At 46.2% G+C, this 14928-nt stretch overlaps 1 protein-coding gene across 1 annotated transcript; it reads left to right on the top strand.

Moving 5' to 3' along the window:
* Positions 1-69: 69 nt before the first annotated feature.
* Positions 70-14775, top strand: LOC128310808 (uncharacterized). The gene is made up of 17 exons (XM_053047533.1): positions 70-597; positions 721-1663; positions 1712-3009; positions 3081-4183; positions 4255-4528; positions 7193-7581; positions 7660-7867; positions 8527-8749; positions 8921-9631; positions 9730-10205; positions 10716-11111; positions 11665-12020; positions 12616-13021; positions 13118-13268; positions 13343-13573; positions 13658-14372; positions 14544-14775. The coding sequence occupies exons 1-17, from the start codon at positions 70-72 to the stop codon at positions 14773-14775; spliced, it is 8640 nt and encodes a 2879-aa protein (XP_052903493.1).
* The last annotated feature ends 153 nt before the right edge of the window (positions 14776-14928 follow it).

Below are 14928 nucleotides of genomic sequence, written 5' to 3'. Positions count from 1 at the left end.
TGACCACAGCACAGACTTCACAGTAAACAATTATACAACACGATCAACGACCAAGCGTTCTAGCAGAGAATGAACCGCGAACACGCATTCAGCACCGGGAAACAGACCAACCCTGTTCAAAATGCATCTTTCTTCTCGAAACGTAGCTTCTGGTGGCTACGGGAAATGTTCCACTACGGACAGCGGAAAGAAATTACGGAGGAAAAGCTGTACACCACGCTTCCCGAGCACAGTAGCCATGGGTTGGCTGAAACGTTCGAGCGGCTATGGTCAGAGGAAGAACGGCGTGGCCCAGAAAAGGCGAGTTTTGCTCGTGTTTACTGGAGAGCATTTGGCAAGGAAACCCTGTTCTGGGGCCTAGTGTTCTCGGCGTTCGAAACAGCTAACCGGGTCGCTCAGCCGCTGTTGCTGGGAGAGCTGGTATCCTACTTTACGCCAAACCAGGACACCATCAGCGAACGAGACGCGTACCTGTACGCGATAGGTGTTATCGCTTGCTCGCTGTTATCGGTCATCTCATTTCATCCCTTCATCTTCTACATTTTCCAACTCGGTATGAAGTTTCGCATAGGCGCATCGTGCTTAATTTATAACAAGGTAATGTTTTTCTGACGATTAACGCTCTGGCCCCTATTTGGTCTAGATTTATTGTGCACTCTCAATAACATGCTTGTTGGTTTCGAGATGTGTAATTCGTTTTGTTTTCCCTTTATCTTTTAGGTACTTAAACTCTCTAAATCGACGACGTCGGGTGATGGACTTAATGGAAAAATCATCAATCTGCTCTCGAACGACGTTGGCAAGTTCGATATAGCTTTGTGCTTCGTACATGATCTCTGGAAGGGCCCAATGGAAGCTATCCTGCTTGGTTATTTCATTTATTGTCAAATTGGCTTCTCGGGCTTGCTCGGAATGGCGTTCCTGATGAGTTTTATCCCACTGCAAGCTTGGGTCGGCAAGAAAACGGCAACCTACCGGATGAAGGCAGCCAAACGGACCGATTTGCGTGTACGCTTCATGAATGAAATTATACAAGGCATACAGGTGATCAAAATGTACACGTGGGAAAGCTCTTTCGCCAAGATGATCGAGACGATCCGGCGGAAAGAGATACAAGCGATTCGAGGAGGCGCGTACGTGCGAGCAACGCTCATATCGTTTTTTACGGTATCGCGTGTGTCCATTTTTATCAGCCTGCTGTCGTACACGGTCACCGAGAATGTTATCACTGCCAAAAAGGTGTTCATTGTAACGTCGTTCTACAGCATACTGAACGATTCCATGGTACATTTCTGGCCAATGGCGATTACTTTCTGTGCCGAAGGTTACATCTCGCTCAAACGCATACGTGATTTTCTTCTAACGCCCGAAGGAAAATCTTCGATCGCTACAAGCACGCAATCGGTTGGAAAGGGTGGAACGAAAAACACGAAAAAAACGATGCGTGCTACCAGCGATAAAGATGGAGGCACGCAAGACCTAAAAGAAAGCAGCCAGCAAAACGGTATCAAACCCGCAGTAAAAAGTGATGAGATTGATTCTGAACCTTTGCTGCCGAAACGTCTGGTGCAGACGGTGGAAGGCGATAGGAAAGGTATCGTACTCGATAGCGCCACAGCACGTTGGATGTGTCCGTCGGCAGTGTCAGGAGCGACTGTAACCGGTATTGGAAGCGGCGGAGGAGATGGGCCAGAAGAGGCTTCAAATATAGGGATAGCATCTGTTAGTTTGACTGTTGATCCGGGAAGACTGTGTGTTCTGATAGGTCCCGTTGGATCCGGGAAGTCTACTTTACTACAGGTGATTTTAGGAGAGCTTGCCCTGGACGATGGAAGGGTGGAAATTTATGGTACCGTAAGCTATGCCGCTCAAGAACCTTGGCTGTTTGGAGGAAGTGTGCGGAATAACATCCTGTTTACAGAAGAGTACGACGAGCGACGTTATCTCCGAGTGGTACGCGTATGCGCTCTCGAGAAAGACTTTGAACTGTTCCCGCACGGTGATCAAACGATTGTTGGAGAACGCGGAATTAGTTTAAGCGGAGGACAAAAAGCACGTGTTAATCTGGCCCGTGCCATCTACCGAAAGGCAGACATCTATCTACTGGATGATCCATTATCAGCCGTTGATACCCACGTGGGCAAGCATATCTACGAACTGTGTATCCGCGATTTCCTCGCGAACAGTGTATGTGTTTTGGTTACACATCAATTACAGTATTTAAAAGATGTTCAGCAGATAGTTCTGATGAATGGTGGGCGAGTGGAAGCATGCGGAAGCTTTAGAGAACTGAAAAAATCGAATATAGAATCGATTATGGCACTGACGCCTGACGAATCTCCTCTCGAAAGTCCAATAGAAAAGGAGCTGAAGAATCTTCGCCCCAGACGGACTAGTGGATCTTCGACCGGTTCGCAGCGCGACGACCTAATGATGGACCTACTACAGCAAGAAAAGCAGGAAGAAGAAAAAGAATCTCAAGGTGGTGCCGGTAGCGTGGGGCTAGCCGTGTATAAAACCTACATAACGGCGGTCAATAGTTGTGGCTGGGTATTTTGGTTGAGCGCACTAATGGTGCTATCGCAAATCGTTGTCAGTGGAGTGGACATCTTCGTGGCAGAATGGGTGAATTGGGAAGAAAAAGTTGCAGGGATTCCTCCTGAGTTTGATTTGAATGATAATCATACGATCTTGAGTTCTCGTGATGTGCGCATTTTGCTCCAGGAGCAAACAAATGTCAGTAACTTCATTGAACGTCAGCAGTACATTTGGATTTACAGTGGATTAATAATACTGCTGGTAATCTTAGTTGTGCAACGATCGTTTTCGTTCTTTTACGTCTGTCTTCGTATATCCGTAAATCTACACGATCGTCTGTTCCGTGGATTAACCCGTGCAACTATGCACTTCTTCAATACAAACCCTTCCGGACGGATTCTGAATCGATTTTCTAAAGATATTGGTTCGATCGACTCTACGCTGCCGATGGCCCTGCTAGACTGCGTCATAGTAAGTTTCGTGGTGACTTAAACAAGTGAAGGTTTGCCTGGGAGATTTAACTGTTTTATGTTTTCTTGCAGTTTTTCCTAGAAATGATCGCGGTTGTAGCAGTAGTCTCGATCGTCAACTATTGGTTCCTTCTTCCAACGGCGATTGCGGCTGTGATAATGTACTACATTCGACAGATGTATCTAAACACGTCACGGGTGGTAAAGCGCATCGAATCTGTCAACCGGTCGCCACTCTTCTCACACACAAATGCCACACTGCAAGGACTCTCGACGATACGTGCTTTTGGTGCGGAAGCTGTACTTAGACATGAGTTTAACGAATTTCTGGATGTAAACTCGTCCGCTTGGTACATGTTTATCTCGACCAGTCGTGCTTTTGCATTGTGGCTTGATCTGCTGTGCGTTTTGTACATCGGTGTCGTAACGATAAGCTTTCTCATCGGTAATAGTCATCAAATGCTCGGTGGAAGCGTTGGACTGGCCATCACGAAGACGATTAGCTTGGTCGGTATGTGTCAGTGGGGAATGCGGCAATCGGCAGAATTGGAAAATCAGATGGTTTCAGTGGAGCGAGTGAATGAGTATACAAATCTGCCGTCCGAACCGCCGCTCGAGACGGCACCAAAACACCGACCTCAACGTAACTGGCCCGAGTTTGGTGCGCTACGGTTCATCAACGTCGATCTACGCTACAGCGAGGACGGTGAACGTGTACTGAAGGATCTTAATTTTACCATTCGTTCGAATGAGAAGGTTGGAATCGTGGGACGAACCGGGGCGGGCAAATCGTCACTCATACAGGCACTGTTCCGGTTGGCACCGTTCGAGGGAAACATCGAGATCGACGACATTGATACGAAAACATTGGGTTTGCGAGACTTGCGGAACAAAATATCGATCATACCACAGGATCCAATCTTGTTTTCCGGCACACTGCGTAGCAATTTGGATCCTTTCGATCAATGCAAGGATGACGAACTGTGGAATGCGCTAGATCAGGTTGAACTGAAGGAAGCCGTATCTTCGCTGGCTGGCGGTTTGGAATGTCGCATGTCGGACGGCGGAAGCAATTTTAGCATGGGCCAAAGGCAACTGGTTTGTCTAGCAAGAGCGATTTTGCGTAACAATAAAATTCTCGTGTTAGATGAAGCTACTGCCAATGTTGACCCGGAGTAAGTATTAGCGATCAAAACAGTACTTTGAGTGTGGTTCCAATTGTTTACCTTCTTTATTTTTGTTACAGAACGGACAAACTTATTCAATCTACTATTCGAACAAAATTCGCCCACTGCACAGTATTAACTATTGCGCATCGATTACACACGGTTATGGACAGCGATCGGGTATTGGTGATGGACGCAGGACGCGTAGTCGAATTTGGACATCCGCACGAGCTTCTGCATGGTCCGATTGGTTATCTTCGACGTCTAGTAGATCAAACCGGTGTAGCTACTGCGGCAATGTTAATGCGTACTGCCGAGGACAACTTTAAAAAATCTAGCGCAAGACAAACGGAAGCAATCACCCTGGGACTGTCATAAGAAACGGCAATATTTAGGCATATATTGCGACCAATGTTTGAGATTATTCCTTGTGCTATCAATATGCATTGGCACTAGTTTGCGTTGAGGAAAACATTTGAAAAGCATCAACAAGCAAGATAGGGAATCAAAAATAAGCGCGAAATATGAATAATGAAAAGATTTGTTTAAATTCCGTATGAATACGCGTTGCGCGTTACTTAAACAATAATGCCTTAACTTTTGTCATAATTGTAGTATTGTAATAAAAAGTATGTCAAATTATTTCTGAAATTTTAATATTAGCACATGTCCACACTTGCCGGCAGCCAGTGAAGAATGAAGAGAGAAAATAATTTTTCATAATTCTTTTACATTTAGTTCTTATCGACCGATTTCAGCACCAGTACATTGTATAGCGAGCAGCAGAAGAAAAGGCGCAATGCGACAAGTGACCTCATGAATTTCACATCGCACGGGGATAACGTCTAGCCGAGCACTAACGTATCGTATTGCTGCTTCAACTATAGCCTAAGGCAACATAAAACGACCTGAGAGTGCTATTGGAAGAAAACAAGATTTCGCTTATGCTACGAAAATTCTTACAAAGTCAACACGGGAGATCTTTGTAAATGAGTATAAAGAGAGACTAAAACCTTCGAACCAGCTGGTGTATTTGCTGAAAGGTATGCAGGAAAGAGAGAAGAGAATGATCAATCCATCCGAGAATCGGTTTGTCTCAATTGAATGAATGGAGTTTAACATTGCAAACAATTTTTGATAAACAGACTAACAAACAAAACATGGTGGAGGGTGAAGCAAGCGGAAAAGGACGTGCGTTCGGCATAGCGTCAAAGTAAATTGGACATAATTTCCCACCAATGTTGAAAATTGAGAAGGCACTGGGTGTGTATGGGAGCGTGATGAGAGAATAGCGATGAGAGTGCGATTAAAACGTGGTATACATGCGGCGCCACAGCACGCGGTTCGCGCTTTAGTTCGAGCAAGTTCGCGGGTGAAACACGCGCACCGTTTGTCGTGCAAATTTTTCGTAGCCCATTGTTTACGTACCGGCACGGTAAATATATTCTGCATTAAACGTAACAAAGCATTCAACGCAGACAATGCGTGGCAATATTTAAACATTGTGAATACGTCGCACACGTACAAAACGATCACGAAACAAGTGTATAACAAAATGCGTGTGTCTCCATGTGGCTCAAAAGTGTGAAAACCAAACTGTGTGTATGGGGATATTTAATTCGTTCAATTAATCTGCTGTGTAAACTTTTCCCTTTTATTTGGTCCGAGAATTGACACAAATCAATTGGCACCAAACGGGAACGGTTCAAGTTAAACCGACATTGACGGGCCTTATGTCGCGCCGGTCTCGCGTCCTCGGTGCCGCAATGAAGAATGATTAATAGGGGACAACGTCGCACAAGAAGGTACAAGGAGGGTTGCCGTCGGCCGAACGAGCTAATGGTGTGTGGCAATGGTGTGTGGCGATTGACCGAGAGTTATCTTTTGTTTTGATTCAGTGCGCCGTTCGCTTCCTTGTCCTGGCCAGTTGGCCGGCCGAGAATCGAACTCCTCGTTTGTTGGCGTCATCATTCATACGCAAGCCAGTTTCAGCCAGTGTGCCGCCGTGTTATCATTTGGGAATATTTGCCCGCGAGTGGTCCAGTCTATTTCTATAGAAACCTCTCGTCTAAAATTGCTAATAGCAACGTAGTGAGCGGGACGTGAGACTTTCACTTCTTTCCGTAAAAGTATTTCGGGTACACCAACATTAGTCAGTGCGGAACAACTGATCCAATAGATAATTTCTTGCCACCATGTGCTACCCAAACTATGCGCTTATTGATCTGTCTCGCACGTGGCAGCACGTGGTTCAGTGTTGTATCCGGTAAAAACAAAGTTCAGCAGCTATGGACGGTCGTTCAACCTAGAACTAATTGGCAGATTTTGTTCCAACACTGGATCGCCTCTTTGGATTACACAGTATGGTTTGTATTACAATTTGAAATAAATCAATGTACTTGGAAGCATGTACGGCGACTAAATCCCATTAATCCCCGTTAATTCGTGGTCAAATGTGAATCTACGAAATGTTTTCAAAAGGATTAGAGACTCGCTAGGCTAGGTGGCGAGAGTGTCGAGAGATAAGAATGAAGAATTCTCGTCGCGCCGAGGCGTCGAGCCTATCATACTTTGGAGTACATTAGCGAAAGAACACACGGCATCATCGCAAGATCATGCCATGAATGAAGGAGAAACTCATCATCTCTTGTGTGTGTTTAGTAATAGTTTTCATCCAATGGAATAATTCTGCCTAACTTCGTTTCACTTCCTGCAACATTTTTGCCTTCTGTGTTCACTTGTGTCTTCCGTGAAGTTAACCGTGAATTGATTACCAAACTTGGTTGTGCACGTAGCGTTTTTACCCTCGTCCTGTGATTTGACAAGTTAAATAGCAGCAATGGGAAGTGAGATAGCGTGTGTATGCTTAGCACATTTGCATACATAATGCGCGCGTTCGCGAACCGAAAAAGATGCTACTGCTAGACTACTGATAAAGTGACCTCGGCGTGTGCATCCAGCGACAAAGTGATAAGTCATACAGTGCTCGGGAGCTTACAGTGATACACCTTCCGGGAGTGTTTTCCCTTCATTTGCTACGGTTTGCTGGTGAATTCTCATGCTCACACCGAAATGAATCCGGCCGAGTACGATCAGCACACAAAAATACACGATCTGCGCCGGGAGGCTAACCCGGTCACGAAAGCAGGCCCAGTGTCGTGGTACACTTTCTGGTGGTTGAAGAATCTGTTTCAGGCGGGACTGAAGCGTCCCATCGATGAGACCGATATTTACGAGACGCTTTCAAACCATCAGAGCGCACAGCTGTCCTACCAGTTTGAGGGCTACTGGAAAGCGGAACAGAGAGGCAGCAGCCAGCCCAGTTTTCTGCGTGTCATTTGCCGAATCTATTGGCGATCGATACTCGGCTATGGATTGCTGTACACCCTTGTTGACTTGCTTGCCAGGTATGAAGACTAGAGACGGAATGGATGTTTTATCTCGATTTATTACGCAAACAACACGCACATTCTTTTTCCTCTCAGAATCCTTCAACCGCAGTGCCTTGGAGGACTGGTGTCCTATTTCGCTCCTGGCCAGCAGGACATTGCTAAGGAGGAAGCGTATTACTATGCTATCGGGATCATTCTCTGCTCGCTGGTACCGGTAGCTATCTTCCATCACTTTATCCTGTACATATTTCAAATTGGGATGAAGATTCGTGTCGCATGCTGTTCGCTGCTCTACAAAAAGGTAAGTATCGTGTGTAAAAACGCGATACGGCACACAACAGCGGACACTGACGGTGTCTTGGCAGCGAAAGCAAAAAAAACCGCAACAAAAGTTGAGCTGCGAGGAAGTAAAACAAACGAAAAAGGAAAAAAAACGAACGAACTGGCGACTGCATGGCGTCGCGCTAGAGGATTGCAGTCTTTCACATGCACAATTTAATCAATTATGCAACAATTTCCGCAACAAATCGTTGGCGCCACAGCGAACATTGAGACAGCTTCCTATTCTTTCTATTGGTATTTGTTTTATTCGATCCGCAGCCTGCAAAGTCGCCTGGGCGCCTGCTGAAGTACCAGCGACACTCTGAACTGCTCGTGAGGCTAAAAGTTATAGACAAGTCGTTGCAGTTTTGCTTGCATTTGCAGTCCATTTGTGTCCATCCCGTGAACGATAGACGAGTGGAAAACGCAACAAACATATTGTTTGTCATAAATTATTGAAAAGTAGTCCCGGACCTCACTCGGATCCCTCACTTCACAATTAATCTGTTAACGAATGCTCTCAGTGGCGTTGTAGGTGGCTTGATTTAGGTGCAGAAAATCCAATGTAATTTATTTAGATTTTCCACATTATTTATTGCCTACCGTTGGTGCCATTCCCCCTTCCCATCGGCAATCCAGGCTCTGCGTATAACGAAAGCAGCAGGAACGGACGGCATGACCGGGCAGGTGATCAATTTGATGTCTAACGATGTGGCCAAATTCGACACAGCCACCGGCTTCGTGCATGACATCTGGAAAGGGTTAATTGAGCTGCTGGTGCTGGGATTCTTCATTTACAGACAGATTGGCATATCGGGACTGTTTGGCATTGCATTTTTGCTCAGTTTCATTCCGTTACAAGGTAAGTTTTTGTGGTGCACTTTCTTAACCACTTTCATCTAAAGCCTGTACTAAATTTCTTTAAAACTTAAAACCAATATAAAAGAATTAAAAATTTAATTTGATACAATATAACAACGGATGTATGTTTTTGGTACGAAGGGAAATTCAAGTAAATGTTCGTTTCTTTTAGCGTGGCTTGGCAAGAAGGCGGCACTTTATCGGCTAAAAACGGCCAATCGAACCGACCGGAGGATACAGTTTATGAACGAAATCATACAGGGTATTCAAGTGATAAAGATGTACGCCTGGGAGGATAGCTTCAGCCGCATGGTGGACCGTATCCGGCGGAAGGAGGTGAACGGGATACGCGGAACACTATTTATACGCGCCGGTCTGCTATCGTTCAATCTCGTTTCACGTGTGGCCATCTTTCTAAGCTTAGTCGCGTACGTCCTGTACGGAAACGTGTTCACCGCAAAGCGGGTGTTCATCGTGACCTCCTACTTTAACTGGCTATACAGCTCGATGCTACACTTTTGGCCGCTGGCACTGACATCCGTTCACGAGGGACTGGTGTCGATAAGGCGAATACAGAACTTTCTGCTGCTGGACGAGCGAAAGTTTAGACCGGATCGGCCCCAGATGCAGACGACTGTGCATGAAACAGCGGTAGATGAGAGTGCTTGCGAGCTGCTGCCCGCTGTCAGGAACGGGAACGGGGTGGACACCGTGGCAAACGCAACACCGGAAGGAAACGCCCGAAGCAATAGCAGAAGTATGCCTCGCAGCAGGCGCTTCATTAACAGAAAAGCTGTAACGCGACAAGGAATTTTTATGCGCAACGCCACGGCACTCTGGGAAAAGGATCTGCCAGCTTCCAATGGTGAAGCTAATGTACGAGGTACGGTACGGCTACCCATGGCTGTTTTGTAATCTGGTCCGGTTTACGAGGGAAACCCCAAACAGCATGCTAAAGAAGCTCTTTACTGTTATTTGCAGCTAGTGGCATAAAGCGCGTGACGCTGACGGTGGACAAGACGATGCCGTGCGTAATCGTTGGCTCGGTAGGCAGCGGTAAATCGACCATGCTGCAGGTTATCCTCGGTGAGCTCGAGCTGGACGACGGACGGTTAGAAATCAATGGGAACCTTAGCTACGCACCGCAGGAACCCTGGCTGTTCGAAGGAACGGTTAAAAACAATATCGTCTTCACCGAGGACTACCAGGAAAAACGCTACCGGGAGGTGGTATCGGTTTGTGCTTTGGATCGGGATTTCCAGCTGCTCCCGAGCGGAGATCAAACGATCGTTGGCGAGCGGGGCATTAGCTTGAGTGGTGGGCAACGTGCCCGGATCAGCCTGGCCAGAGCCATTTACCGCCGGGCGGACATTTACCTTCTAGACGACCCATTATCCGCGGTGGATGCCCACGTGGGTAAGCACATCTTTGAGGAGTGTATCGTGAAGTACTTAAAGGTGAGATAAAGCTAAAGCATATTATGTTCCTGGATGGCTTTCTTAAATCGCGATTTTCGTAGAATTTAGAATAACTTAGAGGTTTACTGTTATTTCCCAAACCATCAGAATCGTTTGTAGTAATTCAAATTGTATTGAATGAATATCAAAAAAAAACCCCGACGAAAACAGAGCCGCGTGATTCGTTAGCGTTTTACCGAAACGAGAGCGTGCTGGGAGCAACTATTTCACCCATATTCTGCCTTCAATTGCCTACAATTTCTTTGTTCACAACCCAGCACGCGGCTTTCAATACTTCTACTTGCTTAAAAGCACATGCACATGGCGCTTCTCACACGGGGGCCCATAAACTATGCTGGAAAAACAACAACCACTACTCACATAAAAGTTTAGCGAAACGCAAAAACGCCTTCGAACGCTTCTTCAACCCTTGTTCGGTCCGTCAATATAAATACGACAAAAAAGAACACATAATACCGCAGTAGCTTACACACAAATTTTCAATTGCAGGAAAAAGTTTGCGTGCTGGTAACGCACCAGCTCCAATACTTAAAGGACATGAAGCATGTCGTGCTAATGAATATGGGAAGCGTGGAGCAGCAGGGACCATTCCGCACGCTGGCAGAATCGGGACACTTTACTGCTATGCTGAACGAACCGCAACATGAAGATGACGGACGGGAACGGAAACAAAGCAACGACGCATCGCCGTCTGATGATCCGTCTACATTACCCCCGACGGTGGGACAGCACAACGGCGCTTCAGAGCAATTTTGCAGCACCCTAGACAGGCATAACGGCCACCAGCTACGGAAAGTCGATAGTGTCGCGAACAATGGGATTGAATGCGATACCGCCGCCATCAGCATTGATATCAGCAGTAAAACCGAGGCGCATAGAATGACGGTAGGTGTAACGTGCTATTTTTGCCTGTTTTTTTATCTATCTACCACATGTCGCATATGGCTATACTACGGAGTGACCGCTGCATTGCATAGCCCTGCCCGCGAATTAGAAAAATGGGCAATTTTCTTATCCGGCTTTCGATCGGTGACCACATACCAAAGGTACCGTGGTGGGTTTTTTTTACATTTCAAAATTGAAATGAATTCGATTTCACTCATCCCGAGAGGGAGCGGCTGCCCGGATATTGCTTCCCAGGGACTGCTACCCATCGTTCCTCTACGGCATTGTACCGGTGGTAATGTAATTTGAATATTTTAACACGATAACTAAACGCGATGTAGCAGCGAGAACCGCATAGGGATTTATGCGGTGATGCGTTTATTGAATATTTAAATGCGCAACAAAACCAGTAATTGTCCCTAATGTATTATGCTATGTGGCGTTAATTGGCGCGTGTGTTACACAGCAAACATATGAACGCACAGTACCATAATTTTTGCCTTAGTATTGCTTCGTATTTATATTTGTTTTCGAAACCCATTTCAATCATCAGGAAAGAAGACTCTCCATTCATCCAACACCGGCCCAACATCAGCCAGCGCATCAACAGCATCAGTCCATTTACCAACCGTCCCCATTTTCCTCGAGCAGTATGGTGTTTGATGGGTACGATGACCGCGAGGAGCGTCGTGGTGCGAAGAAAAGATCAAACCCATCCGAAGACGTTCCATCGAAGAACGGTCCGAATCACCTCCATAAAGAATCACAACTAACCGGACGTATCGGGTGGCGAGTGTACAAGAGCTTCTTCGTAGCGGTGGAAAGCAACCTTCTGCTGGTGTTGGCCGTTGTCCTGTTTCTATTGGCCCAGGCCAGCATGAGTGGTATCGATTACTACATCTCCCAGTGGTAAGTGTAAATTATTATCAATATGAAGCTGGCCACGGAGCAAAACAAAAAAACAACGGTGAACACAAGCTTTAAGATCCTCACTACGACTACGTGTCGATTGGTGCTAATAACCAGGCTTCCAATCGTAATGGACGAACACTCCAAAAAGGGGATATTTCTGAACGAGCAATTCTGTGATGGACGTGACCATTAGGAGTCTTTGTGCAGTAAAAAAATGTATTTGGATTTTTTTTAGCGAAACCCATCACTGCGGACAGCGATGAACGACCACCGAACGATCACCCCAATTCATCCATTTGTGTTCATCATTTTCAGTATTAACATTCCTCTGTAACCAACGCAACTCGTTTGTTTTAATACTTTTGTAAACAGATATTTAGTTAATGAAACGAAGGTTTAGAGGAATTTAAATAGTTCAAATTGGTTTTCAGTCATGCATACCAAGTTATAGAAACATTTAACTCTCTGCTCGTAGAAGAGGATCTAAAGGATCCTATATTTACGGTTCACTCATGCTCATTGTTGAGACGTGATGTTCATATGATGCGATAGGATTAGTATTCATTCGCTTTCTTCTCCTTTCGCGTCGTAGGGTAAACTGGGAAGAGTACTCAAGCGCTCTTGAGCGGTTGAAAGGCAATCGAACTGAGATGGTTACGGCGGACCGCAACATTAGTGACGACCATGACGTTATTCTTCCGATTCCGCCTAAGCTGGAAGGAAGCATCTTCACGCGATTGTCCCGCCACCAGTACATACTGATATATGCGATTGCGATGCTGTTTATGTTTGTGCTGTCCTTGAGCCGATCCTTTCTGTTCTTCTACATTTGTCTGCGTGCCACGATACGATTGCATGATCGCCTTTTCCGCGGCATTACCCGTGCCACAATGTACTTCTTCAACACAAACCCATCCGGGCGGATACTGAACCGATTTTCACGCGACATTGGTTGCATCGATACCTTTCTTCCGTTTGCGATGATGGACTGCATTCTGGTAAGTACGCACAAGAAGTCTTAGAGTAGCAACACTGTGCTAACCCAAACGAATCTTCATTCTGTGTACTTTTCATCGTGTGCGGACACGTCGCAGTTCTTTGTCGAGTTTACCGCGATCATCGTGCTGGTAGCGGTGGTGAACTACTGGCTTTTGGCTCCAACACTGGTCATGGCCATAATTTTCTACTTCTTGCGTCATATCTACACCAACACTGCCCGTAGCATCAAGCGCGTCGAGGCATCGAGTATGTGAAACATAAAATATTCCACGGAAACTTTTCAAAAAGTTATCTCTCAAACTTTTTTATGTGCTTTCCAGCGAGGAGCCCTATATTCTCCCATGCGAATGCGTCCTTTCAGGGCCTCAGTACCATCCGTGCATTTGGGGTAGAAAAAATTCTGGCAGACGAGTTCGATAAGCATCAAGATTTGAACACCTCGGCGTGGTATCTCTTTCTGGCGACAACACGCGCATTCGCCCAATGGTTGGAGCTGGTGTGTGTTCTGTACATCGCCGTGGTAACTTTAAGTTTTTTGATGGTGGAAAACTGTAAGTAGTACATACGTAAGAGGTACTTTACTAACATTAATCGATGGCTATCACCGTGCTTTCCATCCATCCTTGACACGATAGCAATGAGTGGCAATGTGGGGTTGGCTATCACACAAGTGTTTAACCTGATCTTCATGTGCCAATGGGGAATGCGGCAAACGGCGGAATTAGAAAATCAAATGACATCCGTCGAGCGTGTCGTAGAGTATGCCGAGGTCGAACCCGAAGCATCGCTAGTGTCAATCGGAAAACACAAACCTCCCGTCGACTGGCCGGCAAAGGGATCGATACGGTTCGAGCACTTTTCGCTGCGTTACTCGCCACAATCCAATTTGGTTCTGAGGGACCTCAATATGACGATAGCGGCGGGCGAAAAGATAGGAATCGTCGGTCGCACCGGTGCAGGCAAATCGTCCATCATTCAGGCACTGTTCCGGCTGGCGGTTAACGAAGGAATAATACGTATCGATGGCGTTGACATTGGCACGCTGGGATTGCACGATCTGCGCAAACGGATCTCCATTATTCCACAAGATCCGATTCTGTTTTCCGGCACGGTGCGAGAAAATTTAGATCCCTTCAAGCAGCACGGTGACGATGCGCTTTGGAATGCGCTGGAATCTGTGGAACTGAAGGAGGTGGTTCGGGCGATGGAGGGAACGCTGGATGGTAAAATGTCAGATGGCGGTACAAACTTCAGCATGGGTCAACGTCAGCTCGTGTGTTTGGCCCGCGCTATTCTCCGTAGCAATCCGATCCTCATTCTCGATGAGGCTACTGCCAACGTCGATCCAGAGTATGTAGCAAAGTATTCTGCGGAAGCAGTGACACATACACACACTGATGTCTATTAAACTCGTCTCTCTTGTTTCAGAACCGATAAATTGATACAAAAAACCATCCGAGACCAATTTGAGCAGTGCACTGTTCTAACAATAGCTCATCGTTTACATACCGTGATGGACAGCGATCGTGTGCTGGTAATGGATGCTGGCAGAGCAGTCGAATATGCGCATCCGTACGAGCTTTTGCAACGCTCCGATGGCGTACTGAAGCGGTTAGTTAACAAAATGGAAGAATCTACCGCGCAACAACTAACCGGTATAGCTTATCAAGCTTATACGAAACGATTGACGCAACCGATTGATTCCGCACCGGACGGTTCCAGTACAGGTCGATCAACCAACATACCTCACTAGCATGTACTAAACGAATGTAACCGGCAAGCTTATCTTATTTGCTTATCTTGATCTTAACGAATATCAGGGTTTTGTCAATTTTGGCACGTTTTCTCCGATACCGCTGCCCCACGGCACGATCAGCTGATAGTCTCAGTGCTGCTCTGATTGTGA

This window comes from Anopheles moucheti, chromosome 2 (genome assembly GCF_943734755.1).
Source record: "Anopheles moucheti chromosome 2, idAnoMoucSN_F20_07, whole genome shotgun sequence".
In the NCBI taxonomy this organism is placed as follows: domain Eukaryota; kingdom Metazoa; phylum Arthropoda; class Insecta; order Diptera; family Culicidae; genus Anopheles; species Anopheles moucheti.
Note: the sequence above shows the minus strand (reverse complement) of the source record. Positions and strands in the feature narration are given on the sequence as shown.

Coding starts and splice junctions, on each gene's coding strand:
- LOC128310808 (XM_053047533.1), top strand. CDS start 70: ATGAACCGCGAACACGCATTCAGCACCGGGAAACAGACCAACCCTGTT. Junction 4,529..7,192: donor CTAGCGCAAGACAAACGGAA/GCAATCACCCTG, acceptor ACCTTCCGGGAG/TGTTTTCCCTTCATTTGCTA. Junction 7,868..8,526: donor GTTCGCTGCTCTACAAAAAG/GTAAGTATCGTG, acceptor TCGGCAATCCAG/GCTCTGCGTATAACGAAAGC.